The sequence below is a fragment of the Dama dama genome, chromosome 29 (genome assembly GCF_033118175.1).
Source record: "Dama dama isolate Ldn47 chromosome 29, ASM3311817v1, whole genome shotgun sequence".
NCBI classification, from domain to species: Eukaryota; Metazoa; Chordata; class Mammalia; order Artiodactyla; family Cervidae; genus Dama; species Dama dama.
In genome coordinates, this window is record NC_083709.1 from 32,532,930 (window position 1) to 32,549,826 (window position 16,897).

Sequence of the window (16,897 nt, forward strand, 5' to 3'; positions counted from 1 at the left end):
GAAGTTTGTGATCTGCCATATGATCATTCTGATAAGTTGCCAATGTACAGTTTGTGTGTGTGTGTGTTAAGTCACTTCAGTTACGTCCAACTCTTGGTGACGCTATGGACTATACGCCCATCAGGCTCTTCTGTCCATGGGGATTTTCCAGGCAAGAATACTGGAGCGGATTGCCATTTCCTCCTCCAGGTAAAGGACCTTTACCAGTGTATATAAAGAAATCTTAAAAATCAACAAGAAGACAAATAACCCAATGTACAGTCTAAAAGCATACAAATTATATCACTATAAGATACAATGTTCCATGCATCACTTAGGTAAAGTTTGTTCACAGTATTGTTCATATGTTTTGTGAACTTGATTTTTTGTCTGCTTATTCATCAAGTCATTGAAAAAGATGTTTCAGAGTTTCCTACTAGTATTGTGGATTTGTCTATTTAGTCAGTTCTAATTTTTTGTCATGTAGTTTGAACTCTGCTATTTTGTGTACACTGATTAGAATTGTGATGCCTTCCTGATATACTGACTGCTTTATTTCCATGAGGCATTCCCTTCTTTTCTAGTTTCTTCCTTTTTCAAATGCCTAGAACCTTTTCCCTGCATACTGGATAGTAATGAAAGAACCACAGGCTTTCTAAATGATGTTATTTTTTATCTGAGAGGAGTTTCTCCTCTGTTAGGCAGAGTGAAGGACTGATCATCTCAACTGAATTGGGGATTTAACTGAGCCAGGCTTGATTATAGCTGTGGTAAATCTCAATCTACCTCTGGTTCAACCCTGTTTCTAGGGCACACCTTCTTCAAGATTTTCAACTGACAGCCTAAAAGGTCTTTGACTTCAGTATGGGAAGATTATGGGAGATTCAGAGATTTACATCTGTCCTCAGTTTTCAGGTTACCTTTTAAATGCCCACCCCACAAAGCTTCAAAATTTGACAAATACCTTAAGGGAGAAACACGCTGTGTGCTTGAGGTCCCTCCACCTCAGTTTTGTCACTAAGGTTACCACAAAAACATCAAGATCTCTGTTGGTTTCTCTGCCTCCTGTAACACTCTCTTGTTAAGGTCAAGCCTGAATTTCAGCCTCTGAGGCCACAATGAGTAAAGGCAACCAGGTGAAAAGACCTGTAGATCTCCAGTATCAATTCACTAATTGTGTACTTGGTTTTCAGGCCCATTCTCCTAGTCAGTCTTTGTTTTCCAAGTACCGTAAGACTGGAGACCACTGCCTTTCAGAAGCATTAGCCTAGTTCTCTAACTTTCAATGCAGACCCAAAACTCACCAAATATCTTAAGAGGAAAATCTCCAGTTTGTCACCTATATTAGAATCTTTGGAGAAACTGAACTAACAAGATATGTATAGATGTAGATATGTAGATAAGCAAGTAGAGATATTTTTATGGCGATTGAATCACAAGAATTTTGAGGCTGAGGGGTCCCACAATCTCCTGTCTGCAAACGAGAGAACCAGGAAAGCCTGTGGTGTAATTCAGTCTGAGTCAGGAAGCTCAAGAACCAGGAGCACCACCGTCCAAAGGCAGGAGAAGGTGGATCTCCCGGCCTCACCCTTCCCCTGTCTTTTTGTTCTATTCGGGTCTTCAGTGGATTGGATGCTGCCAACCCACACTGCTCTGGGTGATCTTTACTCAGTCTGCTGACTCAAATGCTAACCTCTTCTGGAAACTCACTTACAGACACATTCAGAAATTATATTTACCAGTTATCTGAGTATCATTTAGCCCAATTAAGATGATACATAAAATTAATCACCACATCACCCTAGTCCCTTGACACCACTAAAAGCTTTACTGGTTTTTCTATCCTCCAACAGGCCTCTGCCTGAGCCGATTCCCAGTCCCAGTCCACAACCAAAATTGGTGAACATCCCCTATGAGGTGGGGGCCAGTGGGTGGGGCAGGGAACAATCTAAAATATATAAAATGTTCCCCCTATTCTGTAATTTCAGCCTATCTCTTCTTTGCTTTTACTTATGTCTTTGCTTCTGCAGTTCTCTAAATGGCTTTAATGAGTGATTCATGTTTGTAATTGACTCAGTGTGTCTAGATGTGAGGAGCAGCAGCAATGCCTTTTCATGCCCAGTCACATCCTACTTGGAAGAGAAACTTTAATCGGTACATTAAAAGCCTATACATTGATGTATGGTGCTTACCCGCAAGGCCAGGTTTCAAACCTGGCTGCTTGTTTGTCTCATACATCTTCAACATAAAATTGGGTATTCCTGCTACAGTCTTTCCTTGATCTAAGCGGGCACCTCCTTTCAATGCAGAGTGATACACCCCACGGGGCATATTCACCATTTCTTGCTTCACAAGTGATGTAAAAAATTCCTCCAAAGCTGAAAGAAATAAAAGGAGATCAAAAGTAAACATCATATGCTAGAAGAGAAACATCCATTCTTAAGTCATATACACACACTCACCAAAACAACACCTTAGCTATATTTTAGATCAAATTTCACGAAATAAAAGAACAAGTCTTGATTCTCATCCCATTCTTAGTCTTCCTAAAACCAGAACATGGCACTCAGTTATACAAGTTTAAAAACCTGGTCATTCTTAATTCCTCTTTCTCATAGTTTTTATATATAATTCATTAGCAAGTCCTTTTAGATCTATCTTTAAAAATATATCTCAAATCTACCCCTTTCCATTTTTATTGCTACTTGCCTGGTCATTATCTTCTCTTTTTCTCATTTGGATGAATTTAAAAACTAGTTTCTTGATTTCTTCTCCTCATGACCACTGCTCTGAACCATCCTCTACTCAGAAGCTAGAATTTCATGTCATTTCCTTCTCCAGCACCTTCTGGTGTTTTCTCACTGTACATAGAATAACATCAAAACTTCTAGAAATGATCAAGGCTTTCTATGACCTGGCCCCCGACTCTCCTTCTGACTACATCTCTACCACCTGCCTTCCTTCTCAGCTACGTTAAAGGCACATTTTCACATGGGCTTTACTCCATTCCTCAATAATACAAAGCTCATACCTAAGACAAGGCCACTGCACTTGTTATTCCTTCTACCTAGAACACACTAATCCTTGATTGCCATGTGACTGGCTCTTTCTTATCATTTAGAAAGAGCCTTTTATGACTGTCCTTCATTCTGTAGTAATATCACTACACTTATTTTTAAAAACTAATTCATTATTTATTTGTGTTCCTTCTAATTAAGCCCAAGACCCTTATTGCTTGACATCTTTATTTATTATAAGGGAATATAGTGATCCAGGATCAGAAGACAACAGGATATTCAAGCAAAATACTTGATTAACACTATAGGTTTATATTCAAGTGTTATTTTCCCAAGGACCACTAGAGGTTGCCCAATGCAGAACAAAAACAACAACAACAAAAAATAAAGCTAAACAAATCATAAGGGAAACAAAAAGGAAACCACTACATGTGCCTCTTATTATAGGAAGAAAAAGCAAGAGTCCACCTACCTAAACTAGAATTTCATTCTGAACAGGCCTAAATGTCCCCTTTAAATGACCACAATTAAAGGCAGCGAATATTCACTGGAACATGGATTGCATACCCAGTTCTGTCATTCTTATATGGAACCTTTCTAGGCACAACCAAGCTTCTCCATTCAAAGTCCAGAGAACACCTATGTAGTAAGTTTTCCATTTTCCGCTCCAGATCCACCCTCCCAACCCTGCTCTGTGCCCTGGAAGGATAACCTTTCACAACAGCATCACCAGGTTCCCTTGTCCTCTGGCTTTCAGCTGGCTTCACTCAATGGGAGATAGTGGTAGGAGATCAGCGGGTGAGGACAGAGGTGAGGGCATGTCACTCGCTAGACACCCTCCTGCAGGACTGCTCCAGGCTGCCTGATCCCTCTTGTGAAGGTCCTGACTCCCCTTAGGCAGCCCTGTTTATGACACAGAAGCTCTCTCTTATTCTCATAACTATTACCTTCCCTTACCTCTTCAGGCTGAGAGCCATTTGCCATTCTGAGACGATCCACCATTGCTTGTGAATTTTCTTTAACCTTGACAGCACACCTTTAAGCAGTCCTTTATTAAATTCTCGACTATTCCCTCTGAATTTCCTGTGAATACCCTGACCAATATGTCATCTGAATGAAAAATGTGGGTAATATGCATTGGCAGGTCACATACGCCAAGCCCTATATACATGAGCACATGAATGACTGCTTCAAGCCAGGGAAGAGTCTAGACTTTTCAGAATGTACCTAAGAATTATGTGCTTGTGAGGACAAAAGGCTTCCTATTCTGGTAAAAGATAATATATGTTAAGAGATAAGTACACATCTCCACATAGACTAACCCAGGAATGAAAATTTGTCTATTTGCCAGGCACTTCAGAGAACTAAGGACTCTCAAATAATTCCAGGCCTGAGAGCAGATTAAATGAAAGTAAAATACCATGGATACAACTGGTATGTACAGTACCATGTGTCCCAGCCCTTGAAAAAGCTAGCAACTAGGAATTTTCCCCATTGTCTTTGAACCTTGCCCTAGTCTCTTCCTTCCAGATGATCAAGTGAGGATGTGAAAAGAGCTGAAAATCTGTAGGACACAGTGTGTTACATATAAACCAAATGTCTTCCAACAGATGAGGACACAGACAAACTATGGTACATTTTATGTGCGTGCTAAGTCGGTTCAGTCGTGTTCGACTCTTTGTGACCCCGTGGACTATAGCCTGCCAGGCTCCTCTGTCCAAGAGATTCTCCAGGCAAGAACACTGGAGTGGGTTGCTGTGCCCTTCTCCAGGGGATCTTCCTGATCCAGGGATCAAACCTGTGTCTCTGACAATTCCTGCATTTGTAGGTGGGTTCTTTACTGCTAATGCCACCTGGGTACATCTCAAAATGGAATATTACTTAGCAATAAAAAAGAACAAATTGATACAGATAACTACTTGGATGGGTCTTAGATGTTATACTGAGCTTTTTTAAAAAGCTAATTCTCAAAACTTACATACTGGAAAAAAAAATTGATGAAATCCAAGTAAGTCTATAGTTTAATTAACAGTATGAAAGTGAATTCCCTGGTATTAATAATGAACTAAAGTTATGTGAGATGTTATCAATGGGAATAGCTGGGTAAAAGTACTCTCTAATTTTGCAACTTCTTATAAGTCTAAAATTATTTCAAAATTAAAAAATCTTTTACAGCATACCAGTAACATCCCTATTTAAAATAATTCAAATCACTGGATTTACTTTGCAACTGCTTTTGTGTTCACTTGAAAGGAATAAGAGAAGAAAAGGGCCAGGAGTAGTTTACATTCAGTGCAATTCAGTCTTCTGTCTCCTGTACCCAGAGCCTTAAAATATATCATCCACCCTGTACTTCATAGGTTGTACATCTCTAAGGCAGTACCTTTTCCTGGTTCTTACAATCACAGGGAATATGAGGCAACAAAAAATGGAAGAACTCTGCTAGTGGTGACATGGTCTGCCAGACACAGTCAGCCTCTAGACCATTCACCTGACTGTCTCTAATTATTGAGTTTTCTCAAATAGATACAGTTAATCTCAACTCCTCCCCTTCTTCCTTAGGGACAGATACCAGTAAATATCAAGTACAAACATGCAGAAGAGCCAGTTAACGGCCATGACAGCTCTGCACATACTGTGGGCAGAAACAACAGTATACCTCGACCACACACATCTCACCCCTTCTCCTGTTTCTAATACCATGAGACTAGAGTAAGGGTCCATTTAAGAGGGAACAGTGTCATTTAAAAAGCCCAAGAGGACTTTGAACTCTTTGGTTATCTGGGGGTATAGGCAGAACTTTGGATAACTGGAGGCTTTTTTCCTCTTTGGACCCACTATTAACCACAGGGGATTTGGGAGGTCCTAGACTCTGAGGCGGAGAAGGCAATGGCACCCCACTCCAGTACTCTTGCCTGGAAAATCCCATGGACATAGGGCCCTGGTGGGCTGCAGTCCATGGGGTCGCTACGAGTCAGACACGACTGAGCGACTTCACTTTCACTTCTTCACTTTGAAGCATTGGAGAAGGAAATGGCAACCCATTCCAGTGTTCTTGCCTGGAGAATCCCAGGGATGGGGGAGCCTGGTGGGCTGACGTCTACGGGGTCACACAGAGTCGGACACAACTGAAGCGACTTAGCAGCAGCAGCAGACTCTGAGGAGCCTTGAGGTAAGAAGTGGGGATGAACAGAAGAAAGAAAATGGCAACAAGTCTTTAAGGCTTTTCTGGACATAAGGGGGAAGGAAAAGATGAGCTCTGTCTAAGGTGTACCATTCGGTTTTCTCTAATGAAAGGAGGCAGGACTTAGGGACAGAAGCATGCTTTAGCAATAAATACTAAATGTATTTGGCAGAATTCCTCAGGGATCTCCATGTAGGAGGAAACCAAGCATCAAAACGTCTAACATGGGACTTCCCTGATGGTCCTGTGGCTAAGACTCTGTGCTCCCAATGAGGGCGCCTGGGTTTGATTCCTGGTTAGGGAACTAGATCCCACATGTTGCAACTGAGAGTTCACATGCCACAACTAACAGATCCCGCACACCACAACTAAAGATCTGATGCAGTCAAATTAAAAATAAAAACACCAAAAAATCTCTAACATTATAGGCTGGATTATGAAGTGAGAAGATTATGATCATTAGTAAGAAGACAAAGATGACATTTTGTGTGTTTACTGAACTTAATTTTTACATCCATAAATATTCAGGGTAGATTTGGGACAGAACAAGGTAATAAATGCATGCTTGTAAAAATGTGGCTAATATTGAATTGGAATAATTGGATATAATTAGAATAATTATTTAAGAGTCAAGGTCCTATACACTTTATATCAAAACTAAATGACCATATAACTTAATCTATTTTTAAAAAGCATTAATGGATAGTTCTCAAATATTGGTACCACCATTTCTTTAGAGTAATTCTAAAGGAAGAATATATTTCTAATGATGAAGTGAAGTGAAAGTTACTCAGTCATGTTTGACTGTTTGCAACCTCTTGAACTTTAGCCTACCAGGCTCCTCTGTCCACAGAATTCTCCAGGCAAGAATACTGGAGTGGATAGCCATTCCCTTCTCCAGGGGATCTTCCCAACCCAGGGGCTGAACCCAGGTCTCCCACATTGCAGGAGGATTCTTCACCATCTGAGCCACCAGGGAAGCCCAAAAGCATATGAGATCTTAGTTCCCTGATGAGGGATCAAACCCACAGCCCCTTCATTAGAAGGCTGAGTCTTAACCACTGGGCTGTCAGGAAATGTGATGAAACTACCCAGGAAATTCCTGAAGATTCTAATGATCTTTTCATTCAGTTTATAAATAAGCTAAAGAACCATTTGAATCAGTAACTTAAGAGCCCCACTGAAAATCTGTCTTGTAGAATAAATTTAACTTTTAAAATGAATTTAAATTTTCCAGTGAAAATGATTGTTTAAACTAGTTATCCAGTTTAATTTTAAGTCTAACATTTTTCAGTGTGTTTGGAACCATACTATCTCAAGGAGTGCCTATAGGACACAGATAGAAAATAAGTATTTAAGACTAAAGTAAATTAGACTATGCATACATTACAAAAGAGCACAATTAATCAGACAAGTAGGAAAAAAAAGCACACACAAAAAATGCTAGCTTTTGTCCTACCAAACAGGACAAAAGTTTTTTTTTACCAGTTTTCCCACCTGGTAAAACTGAAGGAGCTGTGAGTGACAAAAGTTTGAGATAGCAGGAGCCAGGAATGGAAAGATCCACCTCTTTTTCATCACCCTCTTCATCTTCATCTTCATCTAGGTCATCAGGAGTTTGGATTTCTGGTCTTACCTGAAATGACAGAGAAGGTGATACTAAAACTTTTACTTGCCCTTTTCAAAGTTCATTGAGACTCATTGCTCTACAATGTCAAAAGATCATTAAAATTGATTTTCAAGATCTATTTATTTTCAAATTAACTAAATGGTAAATTCTAATCATCTTATTAGATACACTCCCAAATCAATGTAAAGAACTAATGGTAATATAGTAAGAAAATCATCATAAACCAGCATAAGCAATGATTACTAGAGAAAACTAATAAAAATTTTACACCATCAGACAATAAAATGCAAACACATTCAGAATATTGAACTTCTATGGTTTATAATTAAATATTTGCCTTGTCTGAATACATTTTAAAAAAATCTGTGATTTTTAGCTATATTTCTATGATAAAGCTTAAAATCTTCTAGTAGGGTATATAGTAGAGATCAGGAAGACACAGAATGCTTTAGTTGACTTATTGCTTGACTCTACAGTTTGTTGCAAGAGAATATAAAAACACTAAAATCTGTAATTGGTAGCTCTATTTTATTGTGTCTAATTTGCCATTTGAAGATTTGTGATTAGTTAGGTTTGTTTGAACCAAAAATTAAAAAGGTAGAAAGATTACCACTATTGTAATTTCCACAAGATATAACTGTCAAGCAATTAATTAAATTTTTAATACTTTCAATGACACACCATTGTCATGCCCATGGAGATAATTAAGCATTAGGGGAGGAAATCAAAATATATAAAAGTGGTTGCTATAACCATAAAGTGCCAGAACCCAGTCATTACCATTAGTCTGTCTCCCAGAGTTATTTTTAGAAATAATTAACAATTCCTGCAGACTGCCTTCTTCATAGGTCCCCAAAGCACTGTTCCATTTAGGAACTGCACTGAGTCAGGCAACTTGCAGGGGGATAAAAGAAAACAGAGATAAAATGTTTCTTAAGTATAATAACCTCAACTCTGATGAAGTCTTTCAACCATAACTAGTGTTCCTTTTTGCTAGTGAAGGAGTGAAAGCAACCTTACTATCGAGTACTTTCCAAGACAAGATTTAATTCTGATTCAATCTTGAGGACCTAATTCTCAGAGGACTGAGCCAGCCATAATTACAGAGATAACAATGATGTATGCCCTGTGGAGGGCATGTCCGCATTTGCTGCTATCAGTGAACACCAGAGAAACCCTGGCACATTTGCAAACCTTTTGGTTCTGACAAGGAGGGTTTTCTGAGTATCTCTGGTCTGCCTGTATACTTGGAATTTGCCACATTTAGGATCATCAAGAGGTATCCTAGAGACTTTTTTTTTTTTTTTGGCCATAGTGGCATGCAGGATCTTAGTTCCCTGACCAGGAATAGAACCCACACTCCCTGCAGTAGAAAGGAGAATTCTTAACCAGTGGACTGCCAGAGATATCCTCTATCTTAGAGATTTTAACTAGTCCTAGCTGCCTAAAAAGTTCCCCAAAAGGAGTTGGTTCTGGATCCAGTTACCTTGCTTCCTGAGTTTTTACACAACATAGTACAAATTGAAAAAAGTATTTGAAGAGCATACAGGGGCAAACAGACAATAATGCTTACAGCTGGAGACTATATGAATAACCCTGGTTAACACACCAGAGCATCAGTGTGTGCATGCTAAGTCACTTCAGTCATGTCTGACTCTTTGAGACCCTATGGACTATTGTCCACCAGGCTCCTCTGCCCATGGGATTTTCCAGGCAAGAATATTGGAGTGGGTTGCCATGCCCTCCTCCCGGGGATTTTCCTGACCAGGGATTGAACTTCTGTCTCTTATGTCTCCTGCATTGGCTGGTGGGTTCTTCACCACTGGGGCCACCTGGGAAGCCCCCAGAGTACTGCAGCACTGGGAAACTCTGCAGCATGTCATGTTCACAGAGACAGGGGACTCTGGGAGGTGGAAGGCAGCACTAAACCCTTAAGCTAATATGAAAACTCAGAGGGATGGTGCAGTTGTGAAGAAATCAGAACCCTTACACACTGTTCATAGGAACGCAAAATGGTACAGCCCCTTTGGAAAATAATTTGACAGTTGCTCAGAAAGTTAAAGGCAGAGTTACCCAGTAGGACTGCCCAACAATCCTACTCTTAGGTATATGACCAAAAGAAGTAAAAATAAATGATCACACAAAACTTGCCCATCAACGTTCATGAATGTGAATACATTAGTGGTAATAGCCAAAAAAAATGGAAGCAACTCAAATGTCCATGAGCACATAAACAAAATATGGCATATCTATACAATGGAATATTATTCAATCATAAATGGGTATTAAATGGAGGTATGTGGTACTCATGAACTTGGAAATCATTACGCTAAGTGAACAAAGCCAGTCACTAAAGACCACATATTATATGATTTCATTATAGGAAAAGTTCAGGCCAGGTAAATTTTTAGAGACAGAAAGCATACTAACAGTTGCTTAGTGCTGGGGAGGCGGGGGAAGGGTAGTGGGAATTGGTGGCTAATAGAATGTTCTAAAATTAGATTGTGGTAGCTTGGTGATTACCAACAATTCTTTGAACACACTAAAATCACTAGAATTATATGCTTTAAATGAGTGAACCGTATGGGATGCAAATTATATCTCAATAAAGTTGGTGGCTCAGATGGTAAAGAATCCACCTGCCAATGTAGAAGACTTGGGTTCAATCCCTGGGTGGGGAAGATCCCCTGGGGACGGGAATAGTAACCCAGTCCAGTATTTTTGCTGGAGAATTCCATAAACAGAGGAGCCTGACGAGCTACAGTCCATGGGGTCACAAAGAGCTGGATACGACTGAGTGAGTAACACTTTCACTTTTCAAAGTTGTTTGAAAAGAAAGGAAGGAAGGCTATAAGAAAGAGAGGAAAGGGGAGAGAGTGTGACCTGGAGGAGGGAGCTGCTGAGGAGGTAGCCACATAAGCGGAAGCATAGGAAACAGAACTAGAAGCTGCCACACCCTTCAGACGGTTCTGAACTGGTGGATGAACTATGCCAGATAACCAAACACTCTCAATTCCAGAATTACTTCATATAAAAGAAATATGATTGTTTTTGCACACATTTTAGCTTATCCAGTGTTTCTGCTCAACCTTATTACACATAAATAATATATAAAAAATGACTTAATTTAACAACATATGTCTATATCTTACATATGCATATATTTTAACAAAGAAATTAGAAGTGTACTGTCATTTAAGTACAGAAATACTCTGCCTACTTATAATGGTATGATTACTCCTTCAATTATGTTTCTTCAAAGGTGAGTTGATTCTCCTGAACAGATGAGCGCTTATTGTTAGACCTTGGTTTCATTACATATCCCTCTCCCTCGGCTCACTTTTCTTCAAGCATTTGTTCCAGCTTCCCTATACTAGTCCCAGTCTTTTCCCTTGACTGGTATGCAACAATGGAATAAGATCAACATGAGTACAACTAAGGAAAATCAAGGGAAGACATATGAAAGAATACTTGTTAAAATGATAAAATGTTGGTAACTGTATCATATTAGCTACTCAAACATACGGGGGAAAAAGGGGTCTTTTTAGAACATACACACACACACACATGTATGCACATACAGACACCAACTACGCCCTTCCAATTAGTAAGCTAAGCTTTGTTGAAGAAACTTAAAGGGAGAGCCAAATATAAAATGATAAATTACTTTTAAAATCTGCTTTAAGTTGAATATTGAAAAGCTTATCCTACAAAATGCTTCACTACATGTTCTGAGTCAGATAACCTTTCAGCCATTCTTCTGTGTGTGCAACCTATAAAAATCCAGGAGTTTGTGGATAAGCAGAGAATTTTATTTGGAACATGTCAAGTATCTGCATAAATTCATTTACAAAAAGAAACAGCTTCTGATGAATGCAATGACATTCACTTAAATCAAAGCCAAACAGGTTACACCACATTAATACCAACCCAGGGTGCATAATGAGTTCTTTTATATTACTCACTTCTAAAATTAACTCCAGAAATCAACAACACAATTTATCTTAAGAGCTTTATAATAAAAAGTTCAATTTTTAAACAGCCAAATATTTTTTAATGAACCCAAGTCAGAGAAGAATCAACTGAAATGTTTATCCATTATTGACTGTTTTACCAGAAATAAAATTCTCTATAGTTTTTTTTTTTTGGTTTGTTTTTTCATTATGTTTCATTTGTGGGGTGTTGGCGAAGGAGAAGGATAAATAGCTAAAAGACTATGAAATACAAACTAAATGGGGAAAAAAATCATTCTATTTAATATTGAAATAAGTCCTCAAAGAAGCCCCACTGAATTTTTTAACCAATTTTAGATTTGCATATTTCAAATGATTAACAATATTGTTATAAATGAATAAGCACATGGATTCATTCAACATTCCTAGCTCATAAGACAGTCTAGCACTTAGTATATATATATGTCCAATAAATAATTATTAAAGCAATGCAACTGTTAAGTGCATATCAGCAACAATCCACAGAAGTTCCTAATAACACTCCAGTGAAAAGAAAGATGAGTTAATGAATCTGGTATTCAAATCCCTAGCTTACATGGTATCTTATTCAGTTCTGCTCTCCACAGACATTTTCCATCTTACCCTAAATGTACTGTTTCATTTAACCCTAAACCTTCCTGCTGATGTCTGCCACTCCTTTAATGGCTTTTGATTTACCAGCCTGTTAGCTTTCTTTCAACAAGTTTTACAGTTTAAGTGGATGCAGCAATGAACAAGAAATCTTTCTTTAGTAAATTTAAAGAAAGGTGTACTTACAAAAGTAGTTGAATTATAATCCACCAAAGTAATCATGTGGCTATTATCCACTGTGAAAGTGAAAGTCGCTCAGTCATGTCTGACTCTTTGCAACCCCATGGACTATACAATCCATGGAATTCTCCAGGCCAGAATATTGGAGTGGGTAGCCGTTCCCTTCTCCAAATCTTCCCAAACCAGGGATCGAACCCAGGTCTCCTGCATTGAAGTAGTTTCTTTACCAAGCCACCAGGGAAGCCCAATTATCCACTGTATCTACTTTTTTTATTTTTTAAAAATATTTATTTAGTTGGATGCATTGGGTCTTAGCTGTGGCACTGGGAATCTACATTGTGTCAAGCGGGATCTTTCACTTTGGCTGACAGACTTTCTAGTTGTGGCACACGGGCTTAAGTTGCTCTGTGGCGTGTGGGATCTTAGTTTCTCCTGCATTGTAAGGTGGATTCTTAACCACTGGACTACCATGGAAGTCCCCATTGTATCTGTTCAAATTTTTTTCTACTTGAAATTCATAGAATGTTTTGCTAAAAGATTATTTCACAAGTTTCCACAGATAGAAAGAGAGACTGTGGACATACTTTCACTAGAAAGGTATACAAGTAGCCTTCAGGTTTGTGAGTAAGCCAATTGGCCATGGTGCTGAGTGAGTAAACTTTGATAACAAGAAGGAATCTTAGATCTTACAATTAGAAAAGTCCCTACCTGGAGAGAACTTCTGAAACAGTTGAAAGTATGCTTTCAGAGAAAGTAAGTCGCAGTTTCACATTACTGCCATCATCCACAGCACAGAGGCGGGAGCTGACTGGGTTGCATCTGTTGCCTTTGGGGACTTGCTTGGGATATGAACATATTGACCATTTTGGGGGCTTTTAGTCCTTCAAACAACCAAACTGAAGATCAGTAATGAATAAAAAGAAGAATAATGTATGGTGCATGGCCTTTGAAATAATGATTTCTTCATGTGGAGGAAGGTTCTCTATATCAGAAGCTAGGGGTTGGAGGGAGGTAGACTCTTATAAACCATTAAGTCCTCTCATCTCAATCCCAGTTGAGAGAACGCTTCCCTGGTGGCTCAGTCAGTAAAGAACCCACCTAAAATGCAGGAGACCAGGTTCGACTCTTGGGTCGGAAAGACCCCCGGGAGAAGGCAATGGCAACCCACTCCAGTATTCTTGCCTGGGAAATCCCATGGATAGAGGAGCCTGGCAGGCTACAGTTCTTGGGGTGACAAATAGTTGAACACGACTTAGCAACTAAACCACCACAGACTTAAATATAAACATATCAACATTTAAAGAGGTGGAGACTAAATACTGAAGAGTATATGGCAGTTATTTAATAAAAGCTATTATGCCAGCTGGAATATTTCAGCAATAATAGCTAAAAATAAGGCAATCATTATGCTGTGATCTAAGTTAGAAAATGCTTATTTAAAATAGTAATAACAAAAAAGTATCTTTCTACAAACTGTAGCTAACCTACTGGTAAGAGTCTGAAAATCAAATTTACATGTAACTTTTTCCTTTTTCTTTCTTTTTTTTAAAGAAGCTATGGGTATTGCTGATCACCACAGTGCAGCCTGAAATCCCATTTTTTAATTTTATGAGTCAAAGAACAAATCTTTTCTTAAGACTTCCTGTTTGTGATAACTGCATGACAAGCTGGCCGATCTGTCTTTGAGTTCTCAGTAACACGGGAAATCCTGCCTTGTGATGGATTTGGTTTTACGAGAGCCTATCGTCAGTCCCTTCAATTCAATTCAATAAACAGAAGCTTGCCTGGTTCCTACTGGCATCTAATCGTTGAATAAACTCAATCCAGAAGAAAAAGTCAACCCATTTTAAAATGCTTGAGGATCCCAAGAAATTCATAACAAAATTTCTTGCCATTTCACCCCTAGGATGGATTCTGGGTTATGTCACACATAACTTCTTCTAACACAATGTCTTCCTCACTCTCTAACGGCATTCAATAAACATTTGTAGGGACCTCTCTGGTGGTCCAGTGGTTAAGCTTTGCCTTCCACTGCAGGGGTTGGGGGTTTGATCCCTGGTTGGGGAGATCAAATTGCCAACATCTGATGGATCATAGAAAAAGCAAGAGAGTTCCAGAAAAACATCTATTTCTGCTTTACTGACTATGCCAAATCCTTTGACTGTGTGGATCACAATAAACTGTGGAAAATTCTGAAAGAGATGGGAATACCAGACCACCTGACCTGCCTCTTGAGAAACCTTAATGCAGGTCAGGAAGCAACAGTCAGAACTGGACATGGAAAAACAGAGTGGTTCCATATAGGAAAAGGAGTACGTCAAGGCTGTATGTTGTCACCCTGCTTATTTAACTTATATGCAGAGCACATCATGAGAAACGCTGGGCTGGAAGGAGCACAGCTGGAATTAAGATTGCCAGGAGAAATATCAATAACCTCAGATACGCAGATGACACCACCCTTATGGCAGAAAGTGAAGAAGAACTAAAGAGCCTCTTGATGAAAGTGAAAGAGGAGAGTGAAAAAGTTGGCTTAAAGCTCAACATTCAGAAAACTAAGATCATGCCATCTGGTCCCATCACTTCATGGCAAATAGATGGGGAAACAGTGGAAACAGCGGCTGACTTTATTTTTCTGGGCTCCAAAATCACTGCAGATGGTGACTGCAGCCATGAAATTAAGATGCTTACTCCTTGGAAGGGAAGTTATGACCAATCTAGACAGCATATTAAAAAGCAGAGACATTACTTTGCCAACAAAGGTCCGTCTAGTCAAGGCTATGGTTTTTCCAGTGGTCATGTATGGTTGTGAGAGTTGGACTGTGAAGAAAGCTGAGCGCCGAAGAATTGATGCTTTTGAAGTGTGGTGTTGGAGAAGACTCTTGAGAGTCCCTTGGACTGCAAGGAGATCCAACCAGTCTATCCTAAAGGAGATCAGGCCTGGGTGTTCATTGGTAGGACTGATGCTGAAGCTGAAACTCCAATACTTTGGCCACCTGATGCGAAGAGCTGACTCATTTGAAAAGACCCTGATGCTGGGAAAGATTGAGGGCAGGAGGAGAAGGGGACAACAGAGGATGAGATGGTTGGCTGGCATCACTGACTCAATGGATATGGGTTTGGGAGGACTCCGGAATTTGGTGATGGACAGGGAGGCCTGGTGTGCTGCAGTCCATGGGGTTGCAAAGAGTCAGACACAACTGAGCGACTGAACTGAACTGAACTGGGGAGTTAGGACCCCACAAAAAAACCAAAACATAAAACAGAAGAAATACTGTAAAAAATTCAATAAAGACTTTAAAAATGGTCTACATAAAAAAAAAAAAAAACCTTTAAAAAATAAAATAAACATTTGTATGTCTTTGAATTAGCAGTAACACTAAATGTGAAACCATACACTTTACTCCTTAATATAACCTGAGGATTGAAAGCTGGTTATATTAGGTAGATGTTAGAAAAGGTTGGTTGTTTTTAGTCTAAAAACTGAGATAATGTCATATAATGTGTTAACACTTAAAAGAGAGTGATACCTTCTTCACCCAGGTCTCCAGGACTATCATTTCAAAATAAACAAATAAATAGCAGATTGTTTTCACAAGGCATCTCAAGTCTCCATCACAAATAAAGATCTTTGGCTGCCCAGGTGATAGAAAACCATCCTCTGTGCAGTCTGTGTTCGGGTAAAGTGGTTCCTGGAGTGACACCGATCTGCTCTGGGCACAGAAATGCAGTCACACAACCCATCACCTTATGGAGACTACATTTGCTCCATCCATCTCTTCCATTTGCTTCAAAGAGATTTAAATTCACTATCTGTGAAGTCTAAGACCTCTACAATCTATAACAGATAAAACAAATAGTGAATATAAATTCTTATCTTTCAAGGACAATATATCTAGAGTTACAGGTAAGAATCTCTTCCATAGAGGGATACAAATAAAGCTGTAAACCCAGGAGAAAAGAGACAGCAGTGAGAAAGCTGAAAGGCCTACCTCTTGAGGCAGATGAAGAATCGTGTGGTCCCCGGCACCAAAGTGTGACAGAGATTTATAGGCAGCATTTGCGACAACTGGGTCCTAGTAAAATAAACAAAAGAAATGGCATATATTAAATATCAACTCTGGAGGAAGAAAGAAAATTTTCCCTCACCAACCTTAATGTTCTATAGTCAGTGCTTTGGAAATGGTATTCACGCCTCACTTAGTATGTCCCAAGTAAAAGTAGAGAGAAAACAGCATTGGGCAGACACATAAGAAGCACCAAATATTTATCCTCGTTGGGACATTAAACGTAAAAATATGATTCTTCTCTGATTCTTCAGCTACTT

At 39.2% G+C, this 16,897-nt stretch overlaps 1 protein-coding gene across 4 annotated transcripts in view; it reads right to left on the reverse strand.

Moving 5' to 3' along the window:
* FOCAD (focadhesin) overlaps positions 1-16,897 on the reverse strand; it is a 286,671-nt gene that overhangs the window by 98,872 nt on the left and 170,902 nt on the right. For all 4 annotated transcript variants that reach the window (XM_061132648.1, XM_061132649.1, XM_061132647.1 and 1 more), the window contains 3 exons: positions 16,563-16,646; positions 7,678-7,816; positions 2,172-2,357 (listed from right to left, as the gene is read on the reverse strand). In XM_061132648.1, the coding sequence (XP_060988631.1) occupies positions 2,172-2,357; positions 7,678-7,816; positions 16,563-16,646 (409 nt within the window). The remainder of the gene's footprint in view (positions 1-2,171; positions 2,358-7,677; positions 7,817-16,562; positions 16,647-16,897) is intronic.